The 19,925-nt window shown below is 40.5% G+C and overlaps 1 protein-coding gene across 4 annotated transcripts in view; it reads right to left on the bottom strand.

Moving 5' to 3' along the window:
- Positions 1 to 244: 244 nt before the first annotated feature.
- Positions 245 to 19,925, bottom strand: part of SLC35A3 (solute carrier family 35 member A3) — a 38,599-nt gene continuing 18,918 nt past the window's right edge. For all 4 annotated transcript variants that reach the window (XM_060232255.1, XM_060232254.1, XM_060232256.1 and 1 more), the window contains exons 2-8: positions 19,056 to 19,260; positions 18,178 to 18,332; positions 17,970 to 18,092; positions 9,070 to 9,241; positions 5,384 to 5,502; positions 2,757 to 2,890; positions 245 to 1,518 (exon numbers count right to left, since the gene is read on the bottom strand). In XM_060232255.1, coding sequence (XP_060088238.1) covers positions 1,428 to 1,518; positions 2,757 to 2,890; positions 5,384 to 5,502; positions 9,070 to 9,241; positions 17,970 to 18,092; positions 18,178 to 18,332; positions 19,056 to 19,242 — 981 coding nt within the window. In that variant the 5' untranslated portion in view covers positions 19,243 to 19,260 and the 3' untranslated portion in view covers positions 245 to 1,427. The remainder of the gene's footprint in view (positions 1,519 to 2,756; positions 2,891 to 5,383; positions 5,503 to 9,069; positions 9,242 to 17,969; positions 18,093 to 18,177; positions 18,333 to 19,055; positions 19,261 to 19,925) is intronic.

Below are 19,925 nucleotides of genomic sequence, written 5' to 3'. Positions count from 1 at the left end.
TCAAAAGGAGTCTTCTCTCCTGCTACCTAGTTAATGTGGAATGGAAACCCAACCAATGTTCTCCAAGTTTAGTTCTGACCCAGAATTTATTCAAGTCTCAGGTGTGCAACAAAGGCTATACCTAAGGCTATCCTTCCACTCGCACCAGGAAAGATCATGCCCTATATTTATTGCACAATCATTGTTCTTCATTTCTTGGTTAATACAATTCTAACAACAGAATGTCAAGACTGAACAGAACCACTCTTGGTTGTGTAATTTATCAGTAATTTTTTAAAGCTCTGTCATATTGTACAATATATACACATTATATACCACTATGGCTCCAAATGGAGCTATTATAATATTTTTACACATTGCATTTTTAAAATTAGCCATGTACATTAAAAATCTTCAGAGTAAATTTTTACACAAGGAAACCAGCATTAAGTTTATCTCAAGAATGTTTTGCTTATCAAGAAATGAGATTGTTCTCTGACCACAGCCACATGTGTTGGCAGTGAAGAGAGTGTACTGTGCCATTGGCAGAAAGTGGAAGCACACCAACAGCCCCTGCAATCATGCAACTGCCATTCATTTCAATGGGCTTTTTGTGCAGTTCCCACAGAGGCTTAATTTAAGACGTGAATGGGAATGATGCAGCAGCACTGTTGGTGACCCAATCCCTTTACATATGCAATACTTTTTACTGGATTGGCAAATGGTAAAAATACCAAAATCATCAATCGTAACATTTCTCATTAGTCTATGAAATTTTATACAACACCAGCTTTTGTTTATTTAGTCACCTTTCTATGTAAAATATTAAAAAGCTGGAAATGATAATGCCTTTTAATCACGTTTGAGTTCTTTTTCTTTTAAAAAAGAAAGAGGAATACCTGATAAGAGCCATCATTGTAGAACAAGATCTTATTGTGAATTGATTGGATATTTATAGATATACAGCAAGTTCATACTTACTAAAACAAAATAGTCAATTTATAAAATAAAAAAATGTTTTGATTCAACAAATGTTGTCACGTGCTCTTTCAAGAAGAGTGCATAGGATATTTCTGCAGCAGTCAAACACAGCAAATCATTCTGCTGTAATCTCAGAGCTCCATCTGGAAGCATTTCTAACTCCAGGTACCAGAAGCTGTTGTTTCCCTTCAAGCTTTGTACTAGGCCACCTTTCTTTCCCAGAGGTGCATATTGTTTCCAATCCTTTTTGTTTGTCACTGTTGTTTCCCTTCAAGCTTTGTACTAGGCCACCTTTCTTTCCCAGAGGTGCATATTGTTTCCAATCCTTTTTGTTTGTCACTTAACATGTTGTTCTTTAAATACAGTGTAAACTCTTCTGCTCCAGTGCTTGGTGAAGTTTCCGTACAGTTATTTGGAGGTCCTTGAATGAACAGTCTTGGCAAAACAGGCTGGCATGGAAGAGTCTGCTATGCTTTAATAGTATTCCCTGCAGACTTTGGATCATACCCATATAGGAATGTGGCTACTATTACAAGAATAGCTCCAAAAAAAAAGACACTAAAGAGAAAAAAAGAGGTCATAAAAAGCTAAGCATGCAATACATTTTTACTTTTTTAACATGCCATTTTTAAATTTAAACCCAACCAATGTTCTCTCTTCGATGTTCATTCTGACCCAGAATTTAGTTTGGAATTTGGAAGGAGTGATCTGTATTGGTTTTCCTATTATTATTCTTTTCTCTTTAAAAAGTGGCCTAGTTTTAAATTTTTCCAGTTACCATAATATAACTATAGCCTGTTAAATGAAAGGCAAGTATGACAGACCCCTATCGCTCTTTCCACACTGGCACAAACTTTCCTACCAAAATCCTTTGGTTCCCTGCTTTGACTGAGCAGCCCTTGGTAGCGTGTAAATGACAAAGGTTCTTGAAAGAATCTCTGTCCCACAGAAAATGATTCAGCTTTTAGCCCAGCCCAAGAAACTTGTTAGGAAAAAGCAGGAGCTCTCTTTTTATTTTCCTTTTGAAATGGCACTGGAGACGGTTTAACAGTTAAAAACAAAAGAACAAGTTTATTCAACAGGCAGGGACTGAATAGGTGAGTCAGGGATTGCGAGGTAAAACATATTGATAATACAGAATTCACTTCTTTAGCAGGCAAAATGATGTTATTAAAGCTTATTTTCAGGTATTCTTAGTTGTGTTTTACTTTGTACTATGGTTACAACGTTTCTTCAGAGAGTTTCTGATGGCAGTTCAGGTTTCCTTTAATCGGTCACTGATTTTGTGAACCTAATTCACTCCTTGGTTAAATTACGGTTTATTTCTATTTTCTGAGTTGTTTAAAACTGTTTGCCCTTACAACAGACTAGGGTGCTCCTCAGGGCTAGACCCTCAGAGACATTTACAGGGATTAATCTTCTTCTCAGAGGAATTAACCCTGTTCCTTTTTGGCTTGAAAGGGAGCTTCCACACATGACCCCAAGCACTCTCGCCAAATCTCTCTCCCAGTTCTGGTGTCTGTTATCAAGCAGACTTGAGCTTATGTTGATGCTTCTTGGTCTGCTCAAGGCAGATTGAGTGGGAAGTAGACCCCCAAGCAGGATGCCAGGTAGTAGCACTAGTTCTCAGTTGACTGGCCATGACCACAGACATCAGGCTGGCCAGCTAGAAAAGCAGGAGTAGAGCATACATGTGCCTGAAGATGTAAGGGCATGCTGGCTGAGAGGGAACAGCTTGTCCTCTAGGTGCCTCAAGAGCCACATATCATAGCTTTAACCTAACCAGTTACTCTTACCTTGTAGGAACAAAATCTTGCAGCCAGAAGTATGAGATTAACGTTGACAATATAATGGACAAAGACGTTGCAAATCCTTTTAAAATGTTGTCTGCATATTTTATTACAGCAGCTATCACAAGACCTCCAAGCGCCTGACAAAATATTAAAAATGAAATCTTAACTGTATTGCTTTTAATCAACTAAATATACATAACATTTACATACTGCAGAAAATGGAAATAATGTCATTTTAAGGTAATATTACAGTAAACACTATTTTAGTAGAGGCATTCCCTGCATGTGAGAGAAGGAAAAATGCCTCCTTAAGGTTGCACCTACCACCTGTATCTTTTTCAAGTATTTGTACCAAAAAATGTGCTAATTAACTAGGGGTATCATATAACTTAAGCAAGTTTGGTGCCGCCCTGGTTTTTTTAAAAATTTCTAAAACAGAAAATGCTTATTTGGAGGCTTAGTCAGGAGAACTCTGGCAGCTAATACTCCTTCCAGGGAGCTCAGAGCAGCTTAAACAGTTCTACTCTCCACCCTATTTTAGCCACAACAACCCTGCAAGGTAGTTTAGGTTGATAGTGTGATTGCACCAAGATCACTCAAGCAAGCAGAAAAGGGATTTGAATGTGAGTCTCCCAGATTCTAGTCCACCCACTATACTGGTTCTCTGTTAATTTCCAGTGTCATTAAATGGGGGCCTCCATGAACATCTGAGGAGAAAACAGGAGGGAATGGCATTCAGTACTACCTTAATTTCCCTTGACTTTTTACACACAGCTGTCATGAAAGGGCTATGTTCTCTCTGGCATTTGGTGCTAGGTCAGGACAGCAGCCAAAAAAGTTGTGCTGCCAATATGCACCGAGGTATATTAGAAGGTTCACTGTATGTCAGTTCATAACAACAGAAACCTACTTAAAAGTGGTGGAACAATCGTACAGTTAATGAAACAATTTCAGCAAAGGTAAAACATGAGGCTTAACGTTGAGAATATAATGGACAAAGAAGGTGCAAATCCTTTTTAAATGTTGTCTGTGTATTTTATTACAGTGTGGATTACCCCAGCATTTGTGCACTCGATGGCCAGAATACTGGAAACTACTTTAATATTTTAATTGGACAACTGAATTGATTACTATCTCCACATTTCTTTTTCCTTATACCTATATACGTGGAAGGCCTAGAGACTTCTTTCTAAAATAAAGAGGTAAAATTATGTCCCTAGAATGCACTCAAGGGTGGGCAAGTTCTTAGAGCTTTCCCCTACCTCCACAAATTGGCAGAGAAGCCCACTGCCCATAATTCACCCATATACACATCCCAATTTTTCTAGTTCGTGGAACAGACTTCATACTAACTCCTGCTTCTGTATCCAGTGTTGAAATTGACCCAGGAAGGTCATCCTTTGAGTTGAATAAAAACATTTGCTTCCCACAAGAATTTTAAGCTATACCATAAGAGGCAATGCATTATTTTCTTCTGCCAGAAAGTGACAGGATGGAAATCACTAATTAAATAACAATACTTAGCACCTTACTCCCAGGAAAGCATTCTTAACTGAAAAGTGCAAATCCGCCCCCCCCCCCAAAAAAAACCCTCGGTATTTTTCAGGTTTGGGTATATTACACCTGAAAAAAAAATCAGTATTCCCTGATATTCCCAAATTCCAATACTGGTATTGTATTCAGATTTGGGAAATATTTGGGAAACCTGAATTTTTTTGGCTCCATTATACCCTATTGGGACCATTATAGTCAATGGTCCCTATAGGGTATAATGAATAATTGATTCGGAGGTACTGGGGGGGGACGTTGAGGTAGAGGCACCAAACTTGCAGCTTAGCTGCTAGTATCTCGCCTCAAAAAGCTCCTCAAGTTTAAAAAAAGATTAGACCAGGGGTCCAATTCTATGAGCCCCCAAAGAAGGTCCCTCCATACTCTATCGATTTCAATGGAGGAAAAAAAGCATTTAAATACCTTCTCCAAGTCATGTGACTCCATGGCTTGGAGAACTCTGAAGATGTTTAAAGAGCTCACAGTCCCTTTATATGCCTTCTGGGTGAATTTGCCATGAGTTCATACTAACAACTGCTTTGGGGATTTCTGGGGTTTAGTCCTTTTGGATAAACAATATCCAAAATCACTATCTGGCTAAATCAATACCCGCAAAATAGCAATAAGGTATTTTCCAGGTATTTTTTCAGCTTAGATTTAGCCAAACACACGTCCCTAATTCTTACAATTAGTGGTTAATCTAAGATCACTTGATGAGTTCATGCCTCAAGTGACCTTTGCATTTAGACTCGGGACTTACACTTGCAGTCATTAAATTACATTGGCTCCCCTAACTTCAAGCATAATTATTCAGAAGACACTATCGAGCAGCTATGCATTCAAACATCAAAACAGAAATATTTGGTTTATTTTTTACATTCAAGACAATGACTTCATGCAGTGCTTCATAGAACATTTAAGAGTCTATTTTAATACCAATATGTGGGACAATGAAGTGCCAAAAATATCCCTTTAGTCTTAATTTTAACTCACAGTAGCTTCACTTCTCAGAAAATATTGGCACTCTTATTTCCTGTCAAAACAAACATGGCTGATTTTTTGGGGGGAGGGGGATACATTACCTGCAGAACTACAACTATCCAGGTGAGGTTGTTATAACCTTGGAAAAAACCATTCTTCGATACTGGTTCTCCGTCATAAATATACACACCCATTAAGCCAAATATGCTGCCAAAAAATCCTAAAACACAAGACAGGCAATGAAATGTACAGTGAAAGATGAAATTTCTTCTCCATTCAGATACATGTGGACACACAGGCCAGGTGCCTCCTATAATCTGTTACTGTAAGGAGCTCTGTGCCTGCCTATCCTTGAAAATGGTCTGCTAGACAGAATGCAACAGCCTGTTAACTACAGGGGTTGATCACAGGAACATAAGGGTCAACCACACAGGAATATCCTAAGGAGATACTCTTCTGTTGGTTTCAATTGACTTAAAAGAGTGTAACTCTGCTTAGGATGCCGCTACAGAACCATGCTAGCGATATGAGCTGACTATTTCTTTCTACACCTTGTTCAGGTACTTGTTATGACTGGAAACTCAGTGTGCTGTAACAGTCAGCTGGGCTAATATTCAAGAGGATCACCACGTTCAAATCCCTGCTCAGCCATGTAGTTCACTCTTTTCTAGCCACCAGGGCTGTTATGAGGGTAAAAAGGAAAAGGGGAGAACCACAAACACTGTTCTGGGCTCCTTGGAGGAGACACCAGGCAGATAAAAGTCATACACTCAGCATATCAAAAGAGAACGGAATATCTCCTTGCTTATGAACATCTCCATTCTTCAAGATCCATCCATCACATTTTTTTAATTCCATCATTTCTCCAGGGCAGCATACTAGTTCTCTTTCCCCCATTTTTATCCTGAGAACATCGTTGTGAGGTAGGTTAGACTGAGAGGGTGTGACTGGTTCAAGGTCATCCAGTGAAGTTCATGACAAGCAGAGATTTGAATGCGGGTCTCTCCAGCTATAGTTCTAATCCTCTAACCAATACACTAGAGTGCTGCCCTATGGAGAGGCTTACCTTTAGGTTTCTCCTCTGCATAAAATCAAATCTCATGGGATCCAGGGCACAATCTTCTCTGCAGTGACATCTCTCCACTCCCCAACTGCCCTGAGAAGTTAACCAGGCCACCTCAATGCTAGCACTTAGAAATATACTAGCATTTAGGCATATTTCTATTTTCCTATGCTATAATCTTTGTAACTGGCTTTTGCTATTCTTGCTGTTCTATTGTATGACCTTTTAAAATGTTTACTACATTGCCATGTCTTTTTTTTCCAGAAATAGAATAAATGCATTTAAACGAGGCCTTCTAATGAAGCTGCAAAGTTCTGCATTAACCCAAGAGCTGCAGAACAGCTTTTTAAAATAGATATCTAGTATAAGATGTGCTGGTAGTAATGCCTTCTTTTTTCTCTTTAAAAATAACATCTTTCTTATCAAGCCTAAACTTATTTTACTGTTTTAATCGTACTATTTAGCATAGTTATTTGGAACAGTAAATGAAATTTTAAAGTATAAATGAGCTTAGTTTCCTTCCAGCAAAATGTGAGTACGCTCAATAGTAAAGTGAGGGAGCTGCAAACTATTACATTCTGTGCTATCTTTGCACATGTGTCTTGCTTTCGGCAATTTGAGCAGAAGGCAAAAATTAAAGGTAAAAATTGAAAACACAAATTTGGCAGAAAACAAAGTACGTTATCTGTACAGAAATAGTCATACAGTCACAACAGGGCTAGCAACATAACAGCATAACACTGAAAATACTGAACTTTGATAGTGTATTATCATACACATTATAACATACTGTGAACAAAAATTAATCACACTTAAGCAAAAAGTCCCTAAAATATTGTTTGTCTATATAGTATATATACACAGGAATTGTCATCTAATGCTGTATGCTGACTGACATGCTGGACATTTTGTGGAAATAAAGCTTTGTCTTAAAAAAAAATAGCATCTATAAACCTGTAATTTGCCGTGTTTTCTTTCCTTGCATTTCTATACATCAAAGAAAATCTTTAAAGCTTTCAAAAACAAAGCATCAGGGAACACAATGCCATAGACAAGTTCATAAAGTTACTGATGGCAGTTCACCAATGGTTATTAGCCATGACAGCTAAATGGAACCTCCATGTTCAGTCAGTACACTTCTGAATACTGGTTGCTAGGTAATAACAATAAAGGATCGTTTTGGCCTCTATGCCCTGCTTATAAGCCTGCCAAGAACGCCTGGCTCACCACTATCAGGAAAATGAAGCAGAACTAGATGGGCCTTTGGCCTGATTTAGCACGGTTCTTCTTATGCCGTTCTTACAATACATGGGGCGTATGATATATAATTGTGAAATGCAAACTAAAGTTTAAATTTTAAAGTAAACTACAGTTTAATACAGCTCTGTTGGAACTGAATGAGCTTCAAAGTGGTACTTTATGCAGGACCAAGACAACCTGAACCAAATTACAAACTACTTTTAAGTTTCAAAGTGAGTATGGGGTCTGCTCAGTCTCTCCCTCTATGGTTCCAGTTGAGATTCTGGGGCAGGCAGAGGCCTCAGATAAGAGAGGGAAGTGGGATGGGGGGTTAACCATATCTTGTTCCTTCTGCTATATCCCCAAATCTCTCCTCCACATCCTGGAGAAGACCTGGAACCTCCTGCATGTCCTGCCACTGAACCTCTTATATAGGCCAGGCTTAATCAAGTGCATTCCCAACACCTTTCCATGACAGCTGTTTGCTGTTTGCCTGACAGCCTGGCTGTTTCGGCCCAGCTGCAACTGCCGCTGGCAGCTCCTTAAAAGGACCTGCTCAATGAAATATAGGAACTATGAATTGCCCAGCTCAGTGATTGCCAGTGCCATTGGGGCAGCCACAGGAGCAGCTGGCACCCTAAAGGGCATAGTCATGGCCACCCGCTGTGGCCCAGGTAAGGCTGGGAGAAAATCCAGCCTCAGGTAGTGAGTTTGTACCAAAATATGGAATGGGGGCTTTTGAGAAAATCATGGCAAAAAAGTTCTCTTGGGTGCATGGAATCTGTTGCACAATATTCTGTATTCTGGCCATACAGCCTAGCACTCATTTAATGCTATCACAAATCAAACAAAACAAGTTGATGCACCAACAGAGAGTGAATGGCAATTATATCCTGAACAGGATGTAAATTGTTGGAGTTCCTGTTACTAAAAGTTCATGGCAAACATAGCATTTGCTTCTGTAACAATATGATTGCATGTAAAAGCAGGAGTACTCTGATTACATTATGTTGCTGATAGCAGATCTTATGATCTGCTTCTAGCACAAGTTCTATTTTAAAGATTTAGGATGCTGGGAGGTGAGCCAGTGTGCTGTAGTGGTTAAGTGTGTGGACTCTTATCTGGGAGAACCAGGTTTCATTCCCCACTCCTCCACTTGCAGCTGCTGGAATGGCCTTGAGTTAGCCATAGCTCTTGTAGGAGTTGTCCTTGAAAGCTCTCTCAGCCCCACCCACCTCACAGGGTGTCTGTTGTGGGGGAAGGAGATAAAGGAGATTGTAAGCTGTTCTGAGACTCTGATTCAAAGAGAACGGCAGGATATAAATCTATGGTCTTTGATTTCAATTAATTTATGGTGATTAATTTATATTTTTATTGTATTGTTATTTACTTAGCGAGCTGTGTTGAGCAGATATCTTGAGAGACAGCATATGATTTTTCTAAATTAATAAATCTCTGTTCAGTTTTTCTCCAAGTAAGACTTACCCAACTGAATATTCCTAATCCATACTGACTGTTTTGTTTCCTTCAAGATTTTCTCAAAATAAACTCCAGCAAATCCACTCGAGAAGCAGGCAATAAGGACTGCCAAAAGACCCACAAACTGGGATCCTGCTGAAAGTTCTTTCGTGGCTCCCACTTGTGATTCAGTTGGCCACTAAAAGAAACAAGCAAACTTACAAGTATCTCCTTTTAATCCATACAGTGTTACTGAATAGAATGGAATATTTGGTCAATCACCTTAAAGCCAATTAGCCAAACTTAATTTGTAGCATGGCATTTCATTTTTAGAGAATGTGTTACTTCAGACATCGCTTGGCTAGGACTGTTTGTGCCACTAAAATATCCAAATTGAGTTTAACACCATCTCACATTTCACATCTATGATAAGGTGTAAATATTTGCATTTATCCATTTTCATGGATATATCCAATTGAAAAACTTGTTCCTAATGGCCCAAAGTCCAACAGACATAGAGACAGAAGCAAGCAGACATCATTGGCATGTAGAGACAGCTTAAATTTTGGCCTATTAGTTTAATGCATTATGTAGCAGAGGTAAGAATGTCACTGTAACATCAAAAAGGAGCAGCAAAATAGGACATCTCTGGTGAATGCTGGAAAGCAGCAGGAAGGGGCAAATCTAAAACCATTAGTTACAAAATGGGCAACTTGTATCATATGTGCATTCAAGGGGTAAACGTATCTAGGAACTTAAATATATGGCAAAAGTCCCTTACAAGGACATTCCAATGAATTCTGCTGCAGACATTCTGTGCATCTGCTGAGATAATTAATGGCTGACAAAGTCTCCTTTTCTCTGCTGCCAATATACTGAAGAGGAATCCAGGGAAAACTGCCTCTCACATGGTATTTATTTTTTCCCTAATTAATTTTTACTAATTCTGCTGTTTTACCATTATATATCAGATGTGGGTTCTAAAATCAACATTTTGAGAAAGTGTTAAGGTCTCCCACATCCTTTGACTGATTCACATCACAGCCACAGCTATCTAATCAGCTTAACTGATTGAAATGAGTCCTTGCATTACATTTCAACTTAGAGAAGACTATTACAAGAAATAGGAAGCCATTAGCAAAACCAGCATCCCACTGCAAAGTTCTTCCTCCATACTAACTAGCACCATTTACCTCACGCCCTGACATCACTATGCTTTACATCTCTCTGCCAGCCAATGATATGGAATGCTGGTAGAAAACTATTCAAAGTAATGATGTCAGAATATGAGGTAAGGTTTACAAGACATTGCGGTGGGGCAAGGTGGGGAGAACGAGAGGTTGCTATGTTTCAAATAATATTTGAGTCTGTCCTTAGCTGACTAGATGTCCCATTCTGTTGACTGCATTGGTTTACACTGTGCAATCTCCCTTGAGTCTCTATAGGCAGACTATGCATAAAGTAAATAAATAACGCGGCAAAGCAAAATTGAGAATATTTCCCAGATTTAAAATGTCTGAAAATGAAAACAAAGGAAATACCAACTCAACAGTGTCCAAAGTCTGCTGGACCATAACCTGAGATATTTGAGACGTACAGTTGGCATTACAAGACATTGGCACAGTTTTAAAAATATTTTTCAGCAATTAAGAAAACACCTAATAGCTTGAAAAATTAGGTTATGATGCACTTTAAAATCAGCTATCAAGAATCACAAATGAAAAACTTTCTCACTAACATTTAGAAAAAAACAAAGGACATAAACTACTAATGTATACAAGCCAAGCAAATATGATGGTGGAAAGAGCCATCAAGTCACAGCCAACTTATGGTGACTTTGTAGGATTTTCAATGCAAGAGATGTTCAGAGGTAGTTTCCCATTGCTTGCCTCTGCATAGCAACCCCGGATTTCCTTGGTGGTCTCCCTTTCAAGTACTAACCAGAGTTGACCCTGCTTAGCTTCAAAGAGCTGATGAGACAGCTAGGTCAGGGCCAGGCAAATATGTTCTCTAGAAATGAACTTATTTTTCAATGTTTAATTTTCCCACTATGCCTCTGAAAACACTAGAGGATCCCAAAAGCTTTCACTGGTTCCTCCATCAGGATACCAGTAAAGGTGTAAAAACTTTCCAGTTTAACAGTCACTACCATCTCTTGCAAGATAAGGCTACTGCATATGTTCTAGGTCAGTGCTTCCCAACCTGTGGACTGGGACATAAAAGTGAGTTGCAAAGCCTCTGAAAGTGTATCGCAGTCCAGCCCTCCCTAATGGCAGCCCCTGCCCTTTGGATCCTTCTCGCATTCTCATCTCCCCCTCCTTTTTCATGACAAGGGGGGGAGGGAGCTGCCAGCAACTAGTAACTGGTAGTAGCTGACTGGGAGAGGAAGGTTGGAGAGTACATGGGAGCTGTTCAGTATGTCAAGAGAAAAACAGAGGAAGACAGAAGGAGGCGTGTGCCTGTGTAGGCTTGGTCTTGGTGGTGCTCTTTCAGCAACCCAACCACCTGCCCTGCAGTACCTCACTGCCCTCTAACTGGCTGTGGGTGATATACTACGCTGAGCTCCTTGACACCAACATTTTCACTGTCACCTTCGCTTATCTCCTCAACCCAGCACCCCCCCTTCCCTCGTGCACCTCCTCAACCTCCAGCTCTGGCCCAGCTAGAAGCAGAGAAGGAGATAACCAAAGATGACACTCTCCTCTCTTTCCTTCTCTCTCTGCCTCCTCCTTATCCTGTTCCTGAGGCAGCAGCAGAGTCTGGAATTGATTAAAGATTGATTCATTAACACCATCTGTGTATTGTTTTTAAGAATATATCAATGTATTATAATTATTTTTAATAATGTGTATGATGTATTCTATTTTATTGTTTGTTCATTGCCCAGAGCCCTGTGCACTCAGGGATTGGGTGATCAATAAATCCAAATTATAAATATAAATTAATATAAACTCCCACTTGCTTGGGATTCATAATGGGTGTCGTTGTATTCCTTGTGTGATATTTTTTGGCTTTTCAAGAATACCTAGTTGGGCACTATGGAAAATGAAATCCTGGAACAGATGGGTGCCACTGCCAAGGTATTGGAACTCAGTCCTAAAATGGCTGACTGACTCCATCTTAGTAATAGTAAATGTTGTTTCTGCAATGTCATGCTGAGTCATGCTGCATCATGGTCCAGCTGTTACCTGTTACTGAGGTAAGGTGGAACGACCTCACCTGAAATTAGGCTTTGTGCTGACTCACAGAGCTGATGCAGCCTCTGGTGAGCTTGCATGATTGATATGTGTATTTAGGGAAGCTCAGTGAGCTTGCTCTGTCTGCCTGTAAGGATTGTGGGTACTGTGAGACTCACTGTCTGGGTGGCAGCGAACACTGCTACTGTGCTTGGATCGTGCTGTGTATACTTACTGGTGTATACTGTTATCTACTGAAGTGTGTACTGATTACTGTGTATGACCTTGGCCTGGCAACGACTCTGAATATTGGATACTATCCTGGTAATATATTCTAGTATTGAATACAGTTATCTCTCTTGTCTCTTAATTCCTGTGTTTGCCTGTCCCTCTTCTTCAGTATCTTCTGCTGCGTGCAAAATTCTCTAACATTGGTTATGGGCCCAGAGCTCCCAGTGTTTCCAGAGGTGGTGCTGTTCTGAAGACAGAGGAGGCGACACAGTGTTTTGGAAGAGACGGAGGCAGACTGCCAAGTTGCCCAGGTGTTCAGTGATAAGTAGCAGAGATGGAAGCTGCAAATGTTGTTTCCTCCTCTGGGCTCAGCATTACTAAGCTGAACGGGACTAACTATGCCACGTGGTCCCAGAAGATCAGTCTGTTATTAAAGCACCAAGAGCTGTGGGAGGTGGTGGCTGCTCTTTTATGTGGGCTGGTGGCAGCTGCTGAGGACAGAAAGGCTATAGACCTTTTGCGTAAAAAGGATGTTAAGGCTTTGTCTTTAATAGGTCTTTCTCTAGATGACTCCTAGCTGGTGCATATAGCAGGACTGGAGACGGCTAATGGCTGTTGGAATGCTTTGAAGCAAATTTACATCCGAGGAACGGTCGGCTCTCAGATACGTCTGGTGAGAAAGCTCCTGCATACCAGGTTGGCAGCTGGTGCAGATATGTTATCTCATATTGAGGCTATGCGTAGAATGCTTCTAGAACTAAGAGAGCATAACCAAATGTTTTCTGAATCACAGGAGGTGTGCATACTTTTAAGTTCCCTAGATGCATCATATGACGCTGTGATAACGAGCCTGGAGGGTTTGCCTGAGACAGGGTTGACCATGAACGTCGTTAACGGGACGGCTTCTTGATGAATTTGGCAAGAGACAGTCCAATTCCTCTCTACGTGCGGAGAGAAAGCCTGTCTGTAAGCCGGAGGGGCAGTGGATTTACTGTTAAGGAGGATCCTGACTGTCAAACCGGTAATGTAATGGCTGTAAGGAAAAAATGTTTCCGGTGTGGGTCAACTAAACATTTGTTTAGGAACTGTCAAGGCCAGAAAGGAAAAGAGAGACGGTCTGAAAAGAGTTCAGCTGCCGATAAAAGTGGCAGTGTGCATCTTGTTGCAACTGGTAAGTCAACTAACCACACTCAATCATTCTTAATTGACAGTGGTGCGTCGGAGAAGCTCTGTAGAGAGAGGAGTTTGTTTACTTCTTACACACCTGTTGATAACCAGTCTGTTATTTTGGCAGATGGAGTTAGAGCAACTGTTTTTGGCAGAGGGAAAGTGTTCCTGCCAAACCTAAGGAAAGAGCTTCATATGGGTTTTGTTCCTTCACTTAAGATGAATCTGCTGTGTGTGTCTGCTCTGTGCAGGGAAGGTTTCAAACTGCAATTTGACACCTCGTGCTGTGAGCTGAGGACCACGGACAGTGTGTGTGTAAAGGCTATGCTGAAGGAAGATTATACTTCTTGCATACCAAGGTACAAACGTGTAATAACGTCTGTGTAAATAAACCAGTGCATGATAATTGCTGTCATCTTTTATACAGGAAATTAGGGCATGCTGGTTTTCCTGCTCTAAAGAAGACTGTGGAACAGGCAGAAGGCATTAGTCTTAAACCATGCAAGGAATTTCTTGACTGTGAAATCTGCAAATTGGTAAAGTCTACTAGAGCTCCTGTGCGTATTCCAAATAAATTTACTAGTAAAAAACCTCTTGACCTAGTGTTCTTAGATCTGATAGGGCCCTTTAAGGAGTCAGTAGGCGGGGCCAAGTATGTATTAAGCATAGAAGGTCACTCCTCAAGGTATGGTTTTGTTTACCTGTTGAAAGCTAAAACAGAAACCTTTCAAAATGTGCAGAATTGGCTAAGGTTTGTTAAGAGAAAAACTGGAAATGTGCCTGCCTGCATAATTTCTGACAGAGGCTTGGAATTTGTTAATAAACGTTTTCAAAGTTTATTTGCAGAGCTTGGAATTGAGCACCAATTGACTGCTCCATACAGACCAACCCACAATGCTTTTTGTGAAAGAAGGGGCTGTACAGTGCAAGACATGTGCCAGTGTATGTTACGTGATGCAGATATGCCCTGGAGATTTTGGGCAGAGGCTATGTGCTGTGCCAACTACAACCTGAACAGAGTTTGGTGTTCATCTACTGGTAAAATACCAGCAAGCCTATGGCATGACAAGGTAACTAACTTGGCAAATTTGCATGTATTTGGAGTTACAGCTTTTGTTCATATTCCTCAACAGCTCAGACGTAAAGGCCAACTGAAGGCTAGACGTATGAGGTTTCTTGGGTATGAGAGAAATGGGAGCTGTTATCGTTTTGGCACGCTCGACAGCCGTGAGGTGGTGATTAGTGCTTCAGCCACGTTTCTGGAGAGATCAGAAGGTTGGAAGCGTTGCACACAATCGCCAGCGTTCTGTCCTGAGGGTGACCAAGGAGTCCGGTTACAAGTCAGCTCGATGCCTAGCAATCCAGAGGAGGGAGAGGCGGCTGAGTTAACCCCAAAAGAAGAGATGCCTGACGAGGAGGAGACGGATATGAAGCCTACCAATGAGGAATTATCCAGGAGGAATGTGCCAACTGATGAGCCTGCATTGAGAAGATCTTCACATGAAAGAAGAGCTCCTGAGAGATTTAGTCCTGTGATGTCTGCTATACATGAGCCTGAGAAATATACTGACATTTTCTCTTTGTCCAAGGAAGAGAAGTGTAACTGGAGGGCTGCTATGGACGATGAACTTTCTTCCCTGAAACGTTTAAATGTTTATGTTGAGACTGATACTGTACCTGCTGGTGTAAAACCCATAGGCACTAGATGGGTATACAAGGTGAAAACAGATCAGTCTGGGGGAAAAAAGTATAAGGCGAGGCTTGTAGCACAAGGCTGCAGACAGACTAATGAGACTTATGATGAAATGTTTGCTCCAACGTTAAAGAGCAGTTCACTCCTCACTGCCTTAACTGTGGCAGCTAGAGAACAACTCCATTTTACCCATTTGGATGTCTGTGTGGCATACCTAAATGCTAATTTGGAGCACCAAATTTATTTAAAGAGACCAGAAGGTATTCCTGGTACTGGAAAGGGATACTGGTTGCTTAATAAGAGCTTGTATGGTCTAAAGCAAAGTGGTCATCAATGGTCAAAATGCCTAGTGGGTACACTTAAACAGCTAGGGTTTACCCAGAGCATTGCTGATCCATGTGTGTTCACCAAGGGAAGTGGTAAAACAAGATGTATTGTTCTTACTTTTGTGGATGACTTGGGGATTCTAACGAAGACAAAGAAACAAACAGATGATATTGTTTCAGCCTTAAGTAAGAAGTTTAAACTGAGAAATCTTGGTACTGTACAAACCTATGTGGGTGTAGATATTGCAAAAACTACACAAGGTTTTAAACTGTCACAAAAACCTAAAATCATAGATTTGTTGAACAAGTACAAGATGACTGATTGCAAAACTGTTTCAACCCCTATGGTGACTGGCTTTGTAAATGATGTTACTGATAGCCCACCATGTAATGTTGAAATGTACAGGTCGTTAATTGGTAGTCTGAGCTATATCAGTAGCCTGTAATCTGTTGGCAAGAGCTACCCAGAACCCTAAGCAGAATCACTGGATTGCTGCTAAGAGAGTGTTGAGATATTTAAAGAACACTGCTGACTGGTGTCTTTATATCGAACCAAGGGGGGAGCTAGCACTGAAAGTGTATACAGATGCAAGTTTTGCAAGTGATTGTGAAACCAGAAAGTCAACAACAGGTCTTTTCATTTATTTGGGAGAGGTATTAGTATGCTGGAAGACACAAAAGCAGAGTTCTGCGCGCTTTCTACCACATGTACTGAAGTAGAATGGTTTAGACAGCTACTAAAGGACCTGCAAATAGAGTCAGAGAAACCTGTTGAAATTCTGGAAGACAATCAAGCTGTGATTGAGATTGCAAAAGCAGAAGGAGTAAAGACAAGGAATAGATACACTGACATACGGTACCAGAATGTCAGATCATGTATCACGGAAGGGTTGATAAACATAAGGTATTGTGATACTGGCCACAATACAGCAGATATGTTTACTAAACCCCAGACGATGGAAAAGCATAATGAGCACTGTAAAAGGCTCGGATTGAGAAACGAACAGAACTATTAAGAGGAGAATGTTGGAACTCAGTCCTAAAATGGCTGACTGACTCCATCTTAGTAATAGTAAATGTTGTTTCTGCAATGTCATGCTGAGTCATGCTGCATCATGGTCCAGCTGTTACCTGTTACTGAGGTAAGGTGGAATGACCTCACCTGAAATTAGGCTTTGTGCTGACTCACAGAGCTGATGCAACCTCTGGTGAGCTTGCATGATTGATATGTGTATTTAGGGAAGCTCAGTGAGCTTGTTCTGTCTGCCTGTAAGGATTGTGGGTACTGTGAGACTCACTGTCTGGGTGGCAAAGAACACTGCTGGTGTTGGATCCTATGCTACTGTGCTTGGATTGTGCTGTGTATACTTACTGGTGTACACTGTTATCTACTGAAGTGTGTACTGATTACTGTGTATGACCTTAGCCCGGCAACAACTCTGAATATTGGATACTATCCTGGTAATATATTCTAGTATTGAATACAGTTATCTCTCTTGTCTCTTAATTCCTGTGTTTGCCTGTCCCTCTTCTTCAGTGTCTTCTGCTGCGTGCAAAATTCTCTAACACAAGATCATAGCTTGCCCAAGGAACCAAAAAACTTCGGGCCAGCCCTGGATGGGTCACCATACAAAATAAATCTGGACCATACCAAAAAGGCTGAGAACCACTGCTTTAGGCTATACCATAACAGTGAGGGTCTAGATGTTTGGTGGCTCTCCCAAAGCCTCTAGAACACAAGAGTACTATGCCAAATATGCAGGAGTGCCACAAAAACCATGGGAGGCATTTGAGCTTGAAAACTATTTATTTTTCCATGATTTTTTTTTTTTGCCATCAAGTCACAGCTAACTTATGATGACCCCATAGGATTTTCAGCCCTGACCAGGCTAGCCCAATCTTTTCAGATCTTGGAAGCTAAGCAGGGTTAGCCCAAGTTAGTATTTGGATGGCAGACTGCTAAGAAATACCAGGGTCCTTATGCAGAGGCAGGAAATGGCAAACAACCACTGAGCTTCTCTTGTCTTAAAAACCTATAGGATCACTGTAAGTCAGTTGTGATTGATGGCAAAAAAACCGTTTTGAGCCAAGAGACATTCAGAGGCGGTTTGCCATTGCTTGCCTCTGCATAGCAACCCTAGACTTCCTTGGTGATCTCCCATCCAAATACTTACCAGGCCCAACCCTGCTTAGCTTCTGAGATCTGATGAGATTGGTTTAGGCCAAGACAAGGCTAGCCTGGGCACATCATAAAAACCTACCACCCATTAATAAAATGAATGAAACCTTCATTATTCATATTCAGAAGGATCTTTGTATATATTAAATATTTACCTGTACAAATGCAACTCCAGTCATCAGAATCACTAATGAAAGCCACTGATACATCCCTAATTTTTTACTGAGCATGGAAACAGAGAACAATGCAGTGGTAAGTATTTTCAGCTGATACGTGACCTGCAAAGACAAAGCTCAAGATTACTAGACCATCTTATTGGTCTGTAGATTTTAAAAAACAAAACAAAACTGGAGAGCACAGTACCTGGTAAGTGGCTGCATCTAGATTTGACAATGCGACATACAGGAGGTTATTTTGTAGTGTATAAATCCCTGATGGAATAGCAAGCTTAAGGGTCTCCATTGGTTTGTTAAGGATTTCATCATGCAGCACTCTGTTGAATGCTCTTAAATTGCACTCTATCAAAGAAAAAGAATTATAAAATCCTTTAAGATTTCTAAACTGACAAGTTAGAACAAGTAGTAGGTTTTTTGGGGGGGGGTTGAAAACTTTGTTTGCAACTTGCAGCTTCTCAGTAAAAATTATATGGGAATTAAGTCAGTGTTCAAATCAAGATAGTTTTAGATAGCAAAGCAGATGGGCATTCCTATGCGGTAAGAATAGGGCTTTTTTTTTTTTTTAGCAGGAATGCACAGGAACGCAGTTCCGGCTGGCTTGGTGTTAGGGGATGTGGCCTAATATGCAAATGAGTTCCTGCTGGGCTTTTTCTACAAAAAAGTCCTGCGCAAAACAATGGTGACATCAGGGGGCAGGACTTAATATGCAAATGAGTTCCTGCTGGGCTTTCTCTACGAAAAAAAAGCCCTGTGTAAGGATACAAAGCTCTAATAATGGACAGATTGTGTTCTACCACTGAAAGAACAGCTACATTCAGTTCTTACTGCTGAAGAGAAAAGGCTCTGCAATTATATAAGGGGCTTGTCTCTCCAGCAGTGGGAATCTGTGCAGCTAAATCAAAGTGTAAGGCTCTATGCTAGGCATTTCCCTCCCACCATCACAGATCCCTTCTTCTGATCCTGACTTAGTGTTCATGCTGCATCCAAAATACAATGTAGTATACTGACAAAAATATTAACCTTTGCTAAGGTTATGGGGGAAGGGGGAGGGAATCAGACACCTACTGCTGTCTTTGTAAACCAACAAAACGCAGGCCATAATCTTCATAAGCTCAGCAATAACTACTGCTGTTGAAGACAAATAACGGGGTCCTTCCTCTTTCAGCGTCCGAGAATAACGCATAGTTAAGACCAAACTTGTTGTCTGGAAGACCAATATCCCCAAGGAAAGGTACTTTAAGTTGGTAGACATAGCTTGACTTTCACTTTTCTGGAAACAAAAAATAAGGGAGTTGAGTGGAAAGATATATACATTAAAACGTAAAGCAAATGATATACTGAAGTCTACTTAGAAACAGAATCATTTGTGAACAAATAACAAAGAACTGAAGCATTATAATAAATGAAGATAACCATAGGTACATGCAGAGCAAATGGTTCACAGTGACAGCAGTACAGAAATTAATTGAATGATATCTTGTTCATGTGCCAGCTGATTGCAATGCTTTTTATTCAGCTGTACTGCTTGCAGCTGAATAGTTAATTACCCAATTAAACGTAAGAGAATCTTAATACAAGAATCATTTTAAAAACAACTAGAGTGGTAAGGGTACCAATCACAATTTCCTTTTAGTTTGGAGAATCAAGCATATTATGTTTCTAGAGAAAGTTCATGGAGTTTATTTCTCCCCTAAAGCACCCTCCTCCCCCCCCCACCCCCAAAACACCTAAGTCTTTTTGTACCTCACGATCCTGAGGCCTTTTGAAGCCAGAGGCATGGAGGATTCTACCCATTCTGATATCAAGGTAGGATCTTTTCATTAAGGCATGCATTTCATTAAGGCATTGCTTTCAAAAGGAAGTACTCCAGGGGAAAATTAATCAAGGCTGTTTTAACCTTCCAGAGCTCCTCATGCCTGCTGTCACGCAGGTTTG

This window comes from Heteronotia binoei, chromosome 2 (assembly GCF_032191835.1).
Source record: "Heteronotia binoei isolate CCM8104 ecotype False Entrance Well chromosome 2, APGP_CSIRO_Hbin_v1, whole genome shotgun sequence".
NCBI classification, from domain to species: domain Eukaryota; kingdom Metazoa; phylum Chordata; class Lepidosauria; order Squamata; family Gekkonidae; genus Heteronotia; species Heteronotia binoei.
Note: the sequence above shows the minus strand (reverse complement) of the source record. Positions and strands in the feature narration are given on the sequence as shown.